General features: G+C 50.0%; 1 protein-coding gene across 4 annotated transcripts in view; it reads right to left on the reverse strand.

Moving 5' to 3' along the window:
- Window positions 1-14,482, reverse strand: part of POC1A (POC1 centriolar protein A) — a 79,115-nt gene that overhangs the window by 37,725 nt on the left and 26,908 nt on the right. For all 4 annotated transcript variants that reach the window (XM_032290071.1, XM_032290073.1, XM_032290070.1 and 1 more), the window contains 2 exons: window positions 11,549-11,617; window positions 8,511-8,609 (listed from right to left, as the gene is read on the reverse strand). In XM_032290071.1, coding sequence (XP_032145962.1) covers window positions 8,511-8,609; window positions 11,549-11,617 — 168 coding nt within the window. The remainder of the gene's footprint in view (window positions 1-8,510; window positions 8,610-11,548; window positions 11,618-14,482) is intronic.

Below are 14,482 nucleotides of genomic sequence, written 5' to 3' on the forward strand. Positions count from 1 at the left end.
GCCCCAGTACATCCCATGTAATCTGGAGATGCCCCACAGAACTGGAACTGCAGGGTCTGTGGGGGGGATTACACGGATGGCCACAAGGGAGGTGCACTTGACTGAGCACTGTGGGAATGCAGACACCAGGAGACCCTGAAGCAGCACTGACAGGGGTCCACACACGAGCATGCATGTGCATACACACAGGGGAATGCATGGTTATCTGTCCCAGAGGTGAGGATGCTGGGCTCCTTTTTCCCATTGAGAAATGAGGAGACGCCCCCTTGCTCTTTTCCAATCCGGGCTCTTAGTGTTCCTGCACTTCAATTCCAGGGGCAAGGACTTGGCTGGGGCCCAAGCTATTCACCAGCAGGTCACCTCTGGGCTCAAAGTTCTTCCTCTGTGTGGCATAGGGGGCAGGAATGAATTTTCTCCCAAGAGCCAGAGATGGGCCACTTGGTAAGTCCTAGGAAACATGAAAAGAAAGCCCCCACTGTTCCCAAGTCATCCCATAAAGCCTGGCCCCAACAAAGCCCCACAACAGCCACACGAGGTGGAATGGTGCCCCTCAGAAGAGGATCTGCTTTCCCATTTCCACCAAGCTCCCATTCACATCAATGAAAAGGACTGTGGGCAATGCCAGCTATTCAGTCAAAGGGTGTGAGCCCCCTCAAAGATGCCCTGAGTCCAAGGGCACAGGCAGCTTGAGGCGTTGGGGGTTTGCGCCCCCTGAAGCCAAGCTTTTTCCAAGTTGGGTAACTTACCTGGGCATTTTCTGACTCACCTGCACAAGGAAGAAAGCCAGGAGCTCCCTTTATTTTATTTTATTTACTTTTTTGAGACAGCGTCTCACTCTGTTGCCCGGGCTGGAGTATAGTGGTGTGATCTTGGCTCACTGCAACCTCCGCCTCCTGGGCTCAAGCGATTCTCCTGCCTCAACCTCCTGAGTAGCTGGGACTACAGGTGTGTGCTACCACATCCGGCCAATTTTTATATTTTTAGTAGGGACAGGGTTTTACCACCATTGATCAGGCTGGTCTTGAACTCCTGACCTCATGTGATTCACCCACCTCAGCCTCCCAAAGTGCTGGGATTACAGGCATGAGCCACCGTGCCCGGCCATGAGTTCCCTTTAACAGTCTTTTTCCTTGCTTGCTTTCTTTTTTTTTAAAGAGAAGGGGGTCTCACTACGTTACCCAGGCTAGTCTTGAACTCCTGGGCTCAAGCCAGCCTCTTGCCTCAGCCTCCCAAAGTGCTAAGATTACAGGCGTGAATCACTGCATCCTACATACTTTAATGGTCTTGAAAAAATTAGGTGCCAGAATTGGGATCAAGTGGAGAAGGAAGAGGCTCCTAAGACGTATAAATCTGGGGTTCACTCCTGCTCCAAACACCCACAAGACTGTGCTTGCTAAGAATCCTTTGAACCCACACTTCTCCCCTCTACAGAAAGCAAATGCCAGACCATAAATTTGTGTTGTCAGTAAGCGTCGCAAGTCCACCCAAGTGAGAAGCAAATCTGCTGCATGGTCTCAAGGTTTGTGTCCCCTAAAATTTCTGTGTTGAAATCCTAACCCCAAGGTGAGTATATTAGGAGGTGGGGCCTTTGGGAGGTGATTAGGTCATGCAGGTAGAGCCATCATGTTTGGATTACTGTCTTTATGAAAGAGACCCCAGAGATCTAGCTAGCCCCTTCTACCACATGAGGACACAATGAGAAGGAGCCATCTATGAAGCAGAAAAAAAACCCTCACCAGACACCAAACCGATTGGTGCTTTGCTTTGACTTCCCAGCCTCCAGAACTGTGAGAAGTAAAATTTCAATGTTTATAATCTACCTAGCCTATGGTATTTTGTTACAGCATCCTGAGCGGACTAACACACAATCTATAAAGCAAGGGATGAGAAAATACTTAATCAGTATACTGCATATTATTTGGGTGACGGTTACACTAAAAGCTCAGACTTCACCCCTACCAATGTATCAGGTGACAAAGCTGCACTTGTACTTCTGAAATGTATACAAATAATTTTTTTAAATCTATGAGGCAGGTGGAAATGGGTCTCCTCTCCCTGCTTCTCCAACCCTATAATTCCTTGGGCAAGGCACCTGGAGTGAGAACCCAGATCTTAAAAATCCAGAGGCACACAGATCCACAGCACAGCGGAGGATCTAGTGCGAAGACTCTCTGGGCCAGGAATCGAGGTCCCAAGAACCCCTAAGTGAAGCCCACCCCTGTGGCAGTGCCCCAAAACAGAAACATGGAAGCTGAAGGATGGGTACAGGAAGGGGCTGATGCTTTACCCTCAGAATCAGAGGAACTAGGAAGAAGAAACAGGCCATCCTTCGGCACACATGAGGCCTCAGGTTCAGGTCAGATGTTCTCAACTGACTCAGCCCCCTCTTCCAGAGGACAGTTAAAGCATTGAGGCTCTGGGGGTCCTGGGTATCTTGTCCTGGGGAATCCTGGGGTGGAAGGAAAAGTCTGTTTCCACCCACTCACAGATCTGCTCTCTCATCTGAGAGCACAGGGGACTTGGGTCTGCCATCAAGAAACACAATTTTGATGCCTCCAAGGGTCTAAAATCTCACTAGCCCTCACTATAATGACCTGCAGAGAGGGATCAACATGGAAAATTTTAAGTGCTCCCATTCTTGTCTGCTGTCCCTCACTCTAGCAAGTTTTGAATACATAATCTCTTAGACTGGCTTTTAGTCAGGGAGGGGAAAAGAACCTTTTTAAAATAGCTAAAGCTTGGTGGGCCAGGCATGGTAGTTCATACCTATAATCCCAATGCTTTGGGAGGTGGAAGCAGGAGGTCTGCTTGAGCCCAGGAATTTGACACCAGCCTGGAAAAGACAGAGAGACCCTTTCTCTACAAAAAATTTTAAAAATTGGGCCAGGCACGGTAGCTCACGCCTGTAATCCCAGCACTTCGGGAGGCTGAGGCAGACAGATCACCTGAGGTCAGGAGTTCAAGACCAGCCTGGCCAACATGGTGAAATCCTGTCTCTGCTAAAAATACAAAAATTAGCCAGGCATGATGGTGGGTGCCTGTAATCCCAGCTACTTGGGAGACTGAGGCAGGAGAATCGCTTGAACCTAGGAGGTGGAAGTTGCAGTGAGCTGAGATCGCATGATTGCACTCCAGCCTGGGCAACAAGAGTAAAACTCCATCTCAAAAAAAAAAAAAATATATATATATATACAAAAATTAGCCAGGCATGGTGGGGCGGGGGCACCCATAATCCCAGCTACTCAGGCGGCTGAGGTACAAGAAACTCTTGAACATGGGAGGCAGAGGTTGCAATGAGCTGAGATGGCGCCATTGCACTCCAGCCTGGGTGACAGCACAAGACTATCTCAAAAAAACACTTTTTTTTAATTAGCTGGGCATGGGAGCACACACCCATAGTCCCAGCTACTCAGGAGGCTAAGACAGGAGGATCACTTCAGCCTAGGAGGTCAAAGCTGCAGTGAGCCACGATCACGCCACCATACTTCAGCCTGGGTGACAGTGAGACCTTGTCTCAAAAAAAAAATAGCTAAAGCTTGATGAGCACTTGCCATATGCCAGGTAGATACACGACGCATGAGATCCCACAAAGGATGACCCAGCCTCTCCCCATACGACAGAAGAGAAAATCATGCCTCACAGATGTCTAGCCACTTTCCTAGGGTCACACCCCAGGGAGGGTAGAGAAAGGATTTCATCACAGGTTGCCTGGAAGCTAGAACCCAAGCTCTTAACCACAGATGAGCTTTTCCCCTTAAAATGAGATCTTGAGAGGTGAGAGGAGAAAAGCCCTCGGCCCTAAAACTCAAGGTTAATGTGCGAACCGGACAGCAGCCAATCCTTAGAACTCAGGAAGTGGGTTTTGTTTTTTTTCCCCCAGTTTCGTTGAACTACCTAGAACTCTGTGTTCTCCTCCCACCCCACCCAGCACAACCTTTCTTCCCAATTGCATAATGGGCCCCCGGACATTTGGAAGGAGGGCAAAAATAAGTTTACCAAGCAAATGCATCTCTGCTATTTAAAAAGTGGTTAAAAAATGCTTCTGAGGTTGAGCTTCTGTCTGTCCTATAGTGGTGGGGTGTTTGGGAGCAGGTGTTAAATTTAAGGTCACACAAGATACAGGGGTCTTTATGCCTTGGGGACAGGCCCCAAAGGACAGACAGCAAGAGGGTGGACAAGGGCAGAGAGGGGCAGGGCCATGACAGGGAACAGAGCTAAGCACTAGATCCTTGAAAACACTAGCACGAGCACCCACTGTAGACAACTCCCAGGGGCTCCCATCCCTTGCCCACTGGGCAAGGTGGGCGTGGGCCCACCTCACGCCCTCTGGGAGGTGCTCATTTGCCTGCAAGTGGCTCTTCCATCCTTCCTCCAGCCTTGTAGCATGTCACAAGGCAAAACATGGAGCTTCTGTCCACCCTCAGCCCAGAGCATGGCCTAGAATCCTTCCTCTGCAACCTTCTAATCAGAGAAAATTCCCCAGCCACAGGCCCTGAAATCCCTCCTCATGCACAACTCAGCCAAGAATAGAGGGAAAATGGAACCCATTATTCTCATTCTGAATGGCTGGGAAATGGCTTTTGCTTTTCAACATGAAATGTGCCTAAAAATAAGCTGTGAATTTCAACCAGAGGTTGAAAATAGCTCTGCAGTGAACAGAGCTCTATTCAGAGTGGGCTCAAGGACAACCTTCGTTCCAAGATCTGAGAGTTGAAGCGCTGCAGGCAGAGAAAGGGTCATGGGCAGGGGGTTTTCCAGGGCAGAAGGACCATCACAGGCTCACAAGGCTGCCCCTGCCGTGGTCTACTAGAGGGTGAGTAGAGTAGGGGGTCCATGCAGGCTCTGTCCCTCTGGCTTTCGACTGCTATACTGGAATGGGGACATGGTGAGGAATTCAACACCTACACCTGCCCGGTTGGCTTCCTAGAATCCTCAAATGCCCAGGATGTTTCACATGGCTTCAGGCCCAGGGTGTAGACAGAGCTGACATAGGCAGAGGGTCGTTAGATTCATGAGTTCTTGGGGCACGGCTGTGGTGCCATGGGCTCTTTGAGAAGTCAAGCCACACTGGTCAGCCACTAAACCACTGACCAGATATTCTCCCAGAGCCAGGGAAGCCTCTAGGCAGGAAAGGCAAAAACACTTTCCAATTTTTAAGTGAAGAAAACCAAGTTGCTAAAGGCAAAACGTCTTTTTTTTTTTCCATTGTTTACCATCACCTGCAGAAGACTGAGACCAAACAAGATTCCCACAAAATGAGCTTCTGTTAGAAGCCCAGGCTGAGAAACCTGGGCCACCACTGCCGCTGCTGGTGGGAACCCAGATCTGGCCCAACTGAGCAGAGTCCTCACACTCAGGGCTGCTGGAATAGCAGTCCTCACCCACATGCCCACAGCCTCTCCCACCTCATCCCTGTGCTCCTCCCACTGCTAAGAGAGCCCCATCTCCAGACACATTCCCACACTCCTCCCACTGCTAGGTCAGCTTCTTTTCTGGGCTCGCCGCTGAGGCAAGACTTATTGCAGTGATTCTCTTATTGCAACTGGGGACAATTCTGCCCACCAGAGGGACATTTGGCAGTATTGGATGACTTTCTTTTTCCCCAGAGACAGAGTCTCACTCTGTTATCCAAGCTGGAGTGTAGTGGTATGATCAGAGTTCACGATAGCCTCCAACTCCTGGATTCAAGCGATCTTCCCGCCTCAGCTTCCCAAGTGGCTAGGACCACAGGGGAGTGCCACCATACTCAGCTAATTTTTAAATTTTTGTAGAGACAGGATCTTGCTGTGTTCCCCAGGCTGGTCTTTAACTCCTGGTCACAAGCAATCCTCTAGTTTCAGCCTCTCAAAGTGCTGAGATTATAGGTGTGGGCCACCATGCCCAGCCTAGAAGACATTTTTGGTTGTCATAACTTGGGTTGGTGGGAGGGTGAAGATGCTACTGGCATCTAGTGAATAAAGGCCAAGGATGCTGCTAAATATCCCACAATGCACGAAATAGCTCCCCCTCCCCCCTGCCCACAGCAAAGAATGATCTGGCCCAAAATATCAACAGTGCTGGGGGTGAGAAACCCTGTGTTACCGGAAGGCAAGTACATAGACAGAGCTAGAGGAGCAGGGGCTCATCAGACTCTCAAGCTGCTGAGACATGAAGCTCCTGCAGTGCTCCTGGGCTCCCTGTGGTGCTAAGACACTCTGGCCAGCCATGGAACCAGTCCCCAGATACTGTCTCAGTGCCATCAGCTTCCCTTCCTATCTCAGAAGAAAACCGAACCACTGAACAGTGTTATAAAAAGTAGCTCTCCTCAGTTTGGAAAGATGAAAATCTTCTGGAAATAGACGGTGATGGTTGCACAACATTGTGAATATATTTAATGCCACAGAATTGTACACTTAAAAATGGTTAGAATGGTAAACTTTGTGTTATATATATATTATCACAATAAAACAAGGCAAAACAAACTAAAAACCTAGCGCTCCTCTTGGTCTGGGAGTCCTGAGATCAGAGAAGTCCTAAAGGTTTATACCATATGGCAGATGTGCGTCAGTGAAAGTGTGTCTGGAAGAGGACTTAACATCCACTCAGGGTCTCAGAGGGGCTTATAACAAATAAGAGGTCGGATCTCAACCAAGGATGATTTTAGGATGAACAAGTCACTTGGTGGGGTCTCAAAGCTCGAGGCAGAGCCTGCCTATGGGGATATTCAGGTACCACTGTGAAAATATTGGTTTGGGAAGACCACGTGTTTTGCCTGAGGCCACACTTCCAGGATTTAGACCCAGTTCTCTGACCCCAGGACCCACAGCCTTTCCCTATTTGAGGCCCATGTAGTAAGGGCCAGCAGGCAGAGCTGTGACTACAACTCCAACGTGAGCCTGTAGATAGTATGGGATCCCGTGGTTGCCCTGAGCCCTGCCAAGCTGCTCACCCACCATGCCCCATCCTGCCATGCTGGGATCCCCACCCACAGCTCTGGGAAGCAAAGGTGCCCCATACCTCATCACTGAGCCAGGACTAAAGGAACAAAAGGCAGTTCATCTTATTTATTTTCCTAATAACTATAAGAACATGGGATTATCCTGCAGTTGGTAGATATTAACCATTCCCAAGAGGCAGATGGCAGTGCCCTCCTCTAAAATGGGGAAAAAGAGCCAGCAGCCCTCTGCTACCTGCAGTTCCTAGCTTTGCTCAGAGGGTTCAGCCTGGTCCAGGCATCTGGGGAAGGTGACTAAGTCCCAGGTGTCTCATCGGTGAACTGAGCAGTACCTTTACCCACTCATTCTGATAAGGAATAAACAGGGTGGCAAGCATAAAAGGCCTTGGCTGTGGCTCACCAGAAGTGCCAGTAGATAGGGAGTCACAGGAAAGAGGGCAGGATCTAGAGGTCTGCTGGGTCCCAGGGGACCCCAACCCTGCATTGTGAAATGCCTTTCTGGGTGGAAGATGAACCGGCAGCAGGCAGTGCATCATGCAGCCCAGTCATCCCCCAACAAACCCAAAAGCTGAAAACTGGCCACTGATTAGCAAGTACAGAGGACAGCCAAGGGGCCAGCCAGGATGGCAACCCCTAGAAGTAAAACCCAACTGGGCCAATGCCTAGAGGCAGCCCAGGACACAAAACGGGCCATGTGTGTGTGATGGAATGGGGTGGTGAGGGGTCTATCTGCTGCAACCACAGAAGCCCCGGGATAGACTCAAGAGGCTTCCTGGTTCTATTCTGGGCCCCAGCCTTGACTCGCTGGAGGCCTTGGGCGAGCCGCTTCCTGTTGTTTGGACCAGTATCCGTGTCGGGGAGGCCACACTGCCTCTATGGTCCAGTGGAGAGATATTTAAACAGCCTGTGGCCATAGGAGCTTGGAACCCTGAGGGTTCCACAACCTTGGCTTTAACATTTATTTCAGCCCATGCTGAATACGACCTTATTTAATGAGACTGTATCAGTTATCAATTTTTCCCCCAAATAGTTGTCAAAAATATTAACTATTCAAATTCAGGAACACTGAATATTCTTTTACCAACAAAGGTACTAAAAATGGTTTGTGGCTGAGGAACTTCCTCTCCATGGTTAGAAAAAAAAGTGGGGGAAGTGAAAGCAACAGGGCTGGGCCTTTCCCATTTGTCCCAGCTGTGGTTTCAGCCCCTGAACCCTCTAGGAGCCCCACATTTGTATCCTGTGGCCCAGGGTTCAGTATGGGACAGGTCCCTCGTCCCCTAAGGCCTCAATCAACCAGCAGCATTTGCCATGGAAACACACCCCCACCAAATGGCACAGGCCCGGGGTACCCAGTAGCTTGCTATATCAGCCTCTTTGTGTCTCATTTGTTCACTCTAGACGGAAAACAAAGCACCACAAATGCCAAAGTATTTGGTAAATGACAAGATCTTACCAGGGTCCCTTTCCCGAGATGGGCCTAAACCTCTACCCTCACCATCTCCAAGCCCAGAGCTGTTCACCATGACCTAGCCCACCAGAGTCACAGAGCTCAGGACATACCTGCCAAGCCACTTACCAGATTCCCTGCAGAGCTGGCCAGTGTGGCTGGGGGCCTTGGCACTTTCATGACTTCTCCATGATCAACAACATCAAAATTACTCTTCCAAACCATCACCTGCCAAACCAACAGGCACACCAAGTCAGGGGGAGAAAATCCCCTTGACAGTCCTTCACTAAGAAAATGGGCTCAGGGCCCATGCCCAAAGTTCTAAGCCATGGTGGGACAGTGGTCCCCACCTGACACCCCAACTCAATTCTGGGACCTATCCCACCCCACTGGGGAGTAGGCGTTCTGCACAGGCTTCAAGAGGACCTGGATGTGACCTGGATGAACCACCGCAGTGTGACACCACCAGGCCTTTACACTTGCTGGTTCATCTCCCTAGGGTGTCACAGGCCCAAGCTTTATGGGGTTGGCTTCTTTGCAGGCTGAAGTGTCTGCTTCAGCAGCACCACCTTCTCAGAGAGGCCTTCTGTGAATGTTTATTATAGCCCTCTATTTATTTCCTTCATAGCATCAGAGTAGGTAGTTATTTAATCCAGTTGTGCCTTTTCCTTGTTTATCACCAGCCTCTGTACTAAAATAGAGGCTCCTGAGGGCGGTGGTCTGGCCTATTACACTGTGAGAAGTGGTTAACACATGGACTCCTGGCCAGACCCCTCCTTACCTAATGGCCCAAGGCAAGGGTCTCAACCTCGTAACTCAGTTCCTGCATCTGTGAGATGGGGATGAGCCTCATTCCCAGCTCACGGGCCTCATAGGAGACAGCCTGGCAGACACAGGCACACAGGAAGTACTCAGCAACACCCGTCATCCCAAGGCTAACTCAGCCATGAAAGGCACGTCCTAGGCCAGGCACGGTGGCTCACGCCTGTAATCCCAACACTTTGGGAGGCTGAGGTGGGTGGATCATCTGAGGTCGGGAGTCCAAGATCAGCCTGACCAACATGCAGAAAACCCCATCTTTACTAAAAATACAAAATTAGCTGGGCATGATGGCACACACCCGTAATCCCAGCTACTTGGGAGGCTGAGGTAGGAGAATCGTTTGAACCCAGGAGGCAGAGGTTCTGTGAGCCAAGATTATGCCATTGCACTCCAGCCTGGGCAACAAGAGTGAAACTCCATCTCAAAAAAAAAAGAAAAGAAAAAAGAAAAACACGTCCTATTCCGAGTGTCCTCCTATCAGCAGGGCCATGTCCCTCGCATCCTTGAGCACAGATGAGGGAGGCGTCTGGCTAGGAAGCAAGAGCGCTCCCTGCTGGAGGGTGCTGGCCATGCACGACTGCGTGCTTCCAGGGCCACTTGCAGGATGGCTGGCTTGGGCGTCACAAGAGAACTGGGGAGTGTGTGGCCAGTGGTCACTTGAGGCCACAGAAAATCCACCATATCCACACAAGACGAACACTCCATGAGCTCTGGACACCATCCCTGTCTGTCAGGACGCAGCTGTGAGCCTCGCTCTTTGGGAGCTTCCTCACCACTGAGCAGCTCCACTGTTTACTCTCCCAGATGGATGGCACCTAGGGTCGTGCACATGTCACCTTACAAACAGAATATTAGCACACACACACCCTTGTTTACAAGGTCTTCATGTCACTGTGCAAATCTAACTGCTGAATAAATTTCTAAGAGTAGAGTGGCTATCATGAGTGCAAACAGACAATGCCAAATGTCACTCCGAAAGAGCTCAGAGCAGATATTCAACAGGCAGCCTGGGAGCAGATGGCAGTGCTGCTTGAGGAGGGGCCAGAGTGGGTGGGAGCCTATTTTCCACCAGGCTGCCTCTCCTACTATGTCAGTTGATTCTACCATGACTCTATTTACTGTGTTAAGTTACTAGTCTCCCTGTCTTCTAAGCAACAAGCCAGGCCTCACACTCAGGGAAGGCTCAGGGGTCGCTTTTGTCTTCCTCCTCCCCGTCTGCTACAGCAGGACTGGTGCTGCTGTGGGCAGACATCTGCTATCTCTAATCCAGGCTATAGTCAAGAGCCTCCAACTACCCTCTGCCTTACTAGAAGAGACATAACCAAAATTGGCAGATTTGGCTGAGGCCAGGACTCACATAGGCCAACAAGACTTTTCTAGGCTGAGCAGCCAGAGCTAAGAGGCTGGGCAGCAATGGAATAAACATTCTCGACCATCCATCAGGTCAACAGTGACACAGACCAGCCACTCTTTCCTCCTTGCCTCAGGGGCTATAGTTCTCTGGACAAGAGGACCGTATGGACACTGGTGAAAGACTGCAGGTGGACTCTTCAGTGCTCCTGTCCTCCCCAGTGCCAGGGTCTGGACTAGACCCCAGAAGCAGGGTGCCCGCCAGGAGACAGGTCATAGGTGGTTAGCAGTTAGGGCACAAGGCACCATGGCTAACAGGCTGAAGCCTCACAGCAGAGGGTGACAAGGTGCGATAGGACCTCTTCACAATGACCTCTCTCTGCTGCCAAAAATACTGAAAATGCTGACCCCTCAAATAGTGCCCAAGTGGACTGGGAGCAAAGGGCAGCAGATGACAGAGCAGAGGCTCCCAGGGCAAGAGAATGGCTCTGAAGTGAGACAGGTCCTGGTGCCTGCCCCAGCCCTACCATCTGCTGGAACTTAGTTTCCTCATCTACAGCATGGTGAGATGAGAGGGCCTGCCCCACAGGGTTGTCATGAGAATTAGATGAGGTACGAAGCTCTTGTCACATTGGTCATATTCCTAGGCCTGCAGTAAGATCATATTAATAATCATCATTATCTATTTGTTTAGCATCAGGAAAAGAACTAAAAAACCAACTTTTCACGACAACCACAGCCCAGCCTCCTTCCACTAAGTGCTAGCCTGAGCAGTGAGGATTCTGAGATGCGGCCATAAGGTCACCACCTGCAGGAGACCCATTCTGGGGTGGCAAGGGCCCTGGACCCCAAGCTCCACCAGGGCCTTTTTAGTCACTGAAAGCCACCAAGGAAGCTGGTGAAACCCAGCCCATCCCCCAAACACCATTTGGTTCTGAGCAGAAATCAGCTCAGATTCCTTTCTTCACCATTTCATTTGACTATTCTTTACTTACTTGTTCATCAGAGCCTCCGGAAGCAAAATACTCCCCGGTTCTTGAAAAGGCAACAGTGGTGGCTGGTCCCTAACAGAACAAACAAAAAAAGAGCACACATCAAAGGTCACTCTCGATTCTAAATGCACAGGAAGAAAATGAGAAGTTCCCAAATGAAAGCAGCAGCAAGATAAAGGACTGAGAGCCCACTCGGCCCACTATCCTTAGTAGCCTGTAGCCCAGGAGGCTGCCTACAGCCAGGTGCAAGCACCACCACTCAGGCCTTGGTTCCTGAGCAACAGGACAAGGCCATGCTATGGGACTGTGGGTGACAGAGACGAGTGAATGGGACAGTCTGTGCTGGCAGCCCTCCAGGGCTGGCCTCATTGTCCCCACTTTCCCAATAACAAACCACAAGTCAGAGAGATGCACTGAGGCACCCCAGCTACAGCACTGAGACCAGAACTTGGTCCCTCTGACCCAGACCAACCCCAACACCCAAGATATCCCCAACACTACCCAGCTGCTGACCAGGGAAATAGGGATCTAAAAGAGCCAATGGCTCAAGCAGATGGGGCATAGTTCAGGGCCCAGGTAAGAGGAAGGAGGTTACCAAAGATGCTTGGGCAGCAGAGCAACGTGACACGTATCTCTAACATGCATTCACTTTTCTTATGTTCAGGCCATGGGTAGTGATGTGCCCGCTCTGGCTTCCCAGATGCTGAAGGTCTGTGTGACCATCTGAAGGGGAATGTCAGGCATGTGCCAGGTCACACTCCAAGGGCCAGAGAGCATGTCCAGGCTCGGGGGAATGCAGGATTAATGATCTCCTGGTAAAGGTGGGTTCTTCCCCATATGCCTAAAACCTATCCCAGAAAGGTGCACAGAGTAAGGATCTGTTTAGCTATGACACCATGACCACAGCTATCACCATTTCCTCCTCCCAGTTGAACTTTTATTGTGGCCAGTACCTGACATTCCCAAGCAAAATCAAATAAAAGAGGTTCCCTCGTAGAGAACAGCACAGCCACCGTCACCAAGTCCACCTCAGTTCCTCCAGACCAGTACAGGGAGTGCCAAGAGCCCCAACTTCCCATGAGAGGGACTCTGGCAGCATATCTACAGCTGATCCATCAGCAAGAGGAACACTGAGAGGCACCTTCCACTCAATGCCAAAAAAAGACCAGCCAAGTCGTGGGAGGGAAAAGGGACCTCAAGGCCGTGGAGGAAGCAGGTTTGTCTCCCAGAAAGACAGGCAGGTTGAGAGGTGCCATCCAGCCTCAGACACACTGGACAGCAGTGAGTATGCCCTCCCCTGCTTCCAGAGTCCATCTTCGGCCCTTCCTGTCAGAGATGCTCCTTACAGGGGTGATGAAGAAAGCGAGTATAACACTGGTGAACACCGAGCACTCAGGTGCTCAGAGCACAGCACCTGCATTAACCTGCTTAATCCTCAGAGGACGGTCTGTGGGGTGACCCATTGTCTTAGTCCATTTGTGTTGCTATAAAGAAATATCTGAGACTAAGTAATTTGTAATGAGTAGAAGTGTATTGGCTCACAGTTCCGCATGCTTGAAAGTCCAAGATCAGGGGTCCAGCAACTGGCAAGGGCCTTCTTGCTGTGTCATCTCATGGCAGAAGGGGAAAGAGAAGATGAGAAAGAAAAGGGGGCCAAACTCATCCTTTCGTAAGGAACCCTCTCCCACAGTAATAAACCCACTCCTGAAAGAATGGCATTAATCCATACATGTGGGCATGGCCTCATGATCCAAATATCTCCCATTACACCCCTAAGCCACCATTAACCAGGATAATATAGATCCATTTTCTCAAATAGGGGAACAATGCATCCATCACTCGGATACCCTTTCAGGTAGACAGTCGCCAAGGGGTTAACAGAGGGGGGTAGTGTAATTTCAGGTAACTTTTACTTGATTTTTAGAAATTTTGTCATTTTTCCATTACTTTGAACCTTTTTTTTTTTTTTTTTTAGACGGAGTTTCACTCTTGTTACCCAGGCTAGAGTGCAATGGCGCGATCTCGGCTCACCACAACCTCCGCCTCCTGGGTTCAGGCAATTCTCCTGCCTCAGCCTCCTGCGTAGCTGGGATTACAGGCATGCGCCACCATGCCCAGCTGAATTTTTGTATTTTTTGTAGAGACGGGGTTTCACCATGCTGACCAGGATGGTCTCGATCTCTTGACCTCGTGATCCACCCGCCTCGGCCTCCCAAAGTGCTGGGATTACAGGCATGAGCCACCGCGCCCGGCCCTACTTTGAACCTTTTTATTTTTATTTTTTTGAGACAAAGTCTGGCTCTATCGCCCAGGCTGGAGTGCAGTGGTATAATCTTGGCTCACTCCAACCTCTGTCTCCCAGGTTCAAGCGATTCTCCTGCCTCAGCCTCGCTAGTAGCTGGGATTACAGGTGCCCGCCACCACACCCAGCTAATTTTTGTATTTTCAGTAGAGATGAGGTTTTACACTGCTGATCAGGCTGGTCTCGAACTCCTGGCCTCAAGTGATCCACCTGCCTAGGCCTCCCAAAGTGCTGGGATTACAGGCATGAGCCACTGCACCTGGCAAACTTTGAATTTTTTAACAATGAATATATGGCTTTGCTATATTAATACGAACACCAAACAACAAAACTACTTTTGTTGTGAGGAAAAACAAAGAGGAAACAGAGAAAAGAGAAGGAAACCAGTACATGAAATGTCAAAAAAGATGGGCCCTTTGCCTGTCCAGAGCTCACTGAGTAATGGCAGGTTTCCAAGAAGTTACAGCAGCTAAGGGACAAATACTTGCAGGTCACTCTCCCTTCCTGTCATGGCTCAACCACCAAATGCCAAGCTGGGAAAATGTGGTGGATTCAGAGCAGCAGCAACAGCAATAGAACCAACGAAGCCCTCAGTTCAGCAGGGGTCATGACCAGAAAGTAAGCGCTGGAGCCCT

The sequence above is a fragment of the Sapajus apella genome, unplaced genomic scaffold (genome assembly GCF_009761245.1).
Source record: "Sapajus apella isolate SASKATOON/1434 unplaced genomic scaffold, GSC_monkey_1.0 scaffold23, whole genome shotgun sequence".
NCBI lineage: Eukaryota > Metazoa > Chordata > Mammalia > Primates > Cebidae > Sapajus > Sapajus apella.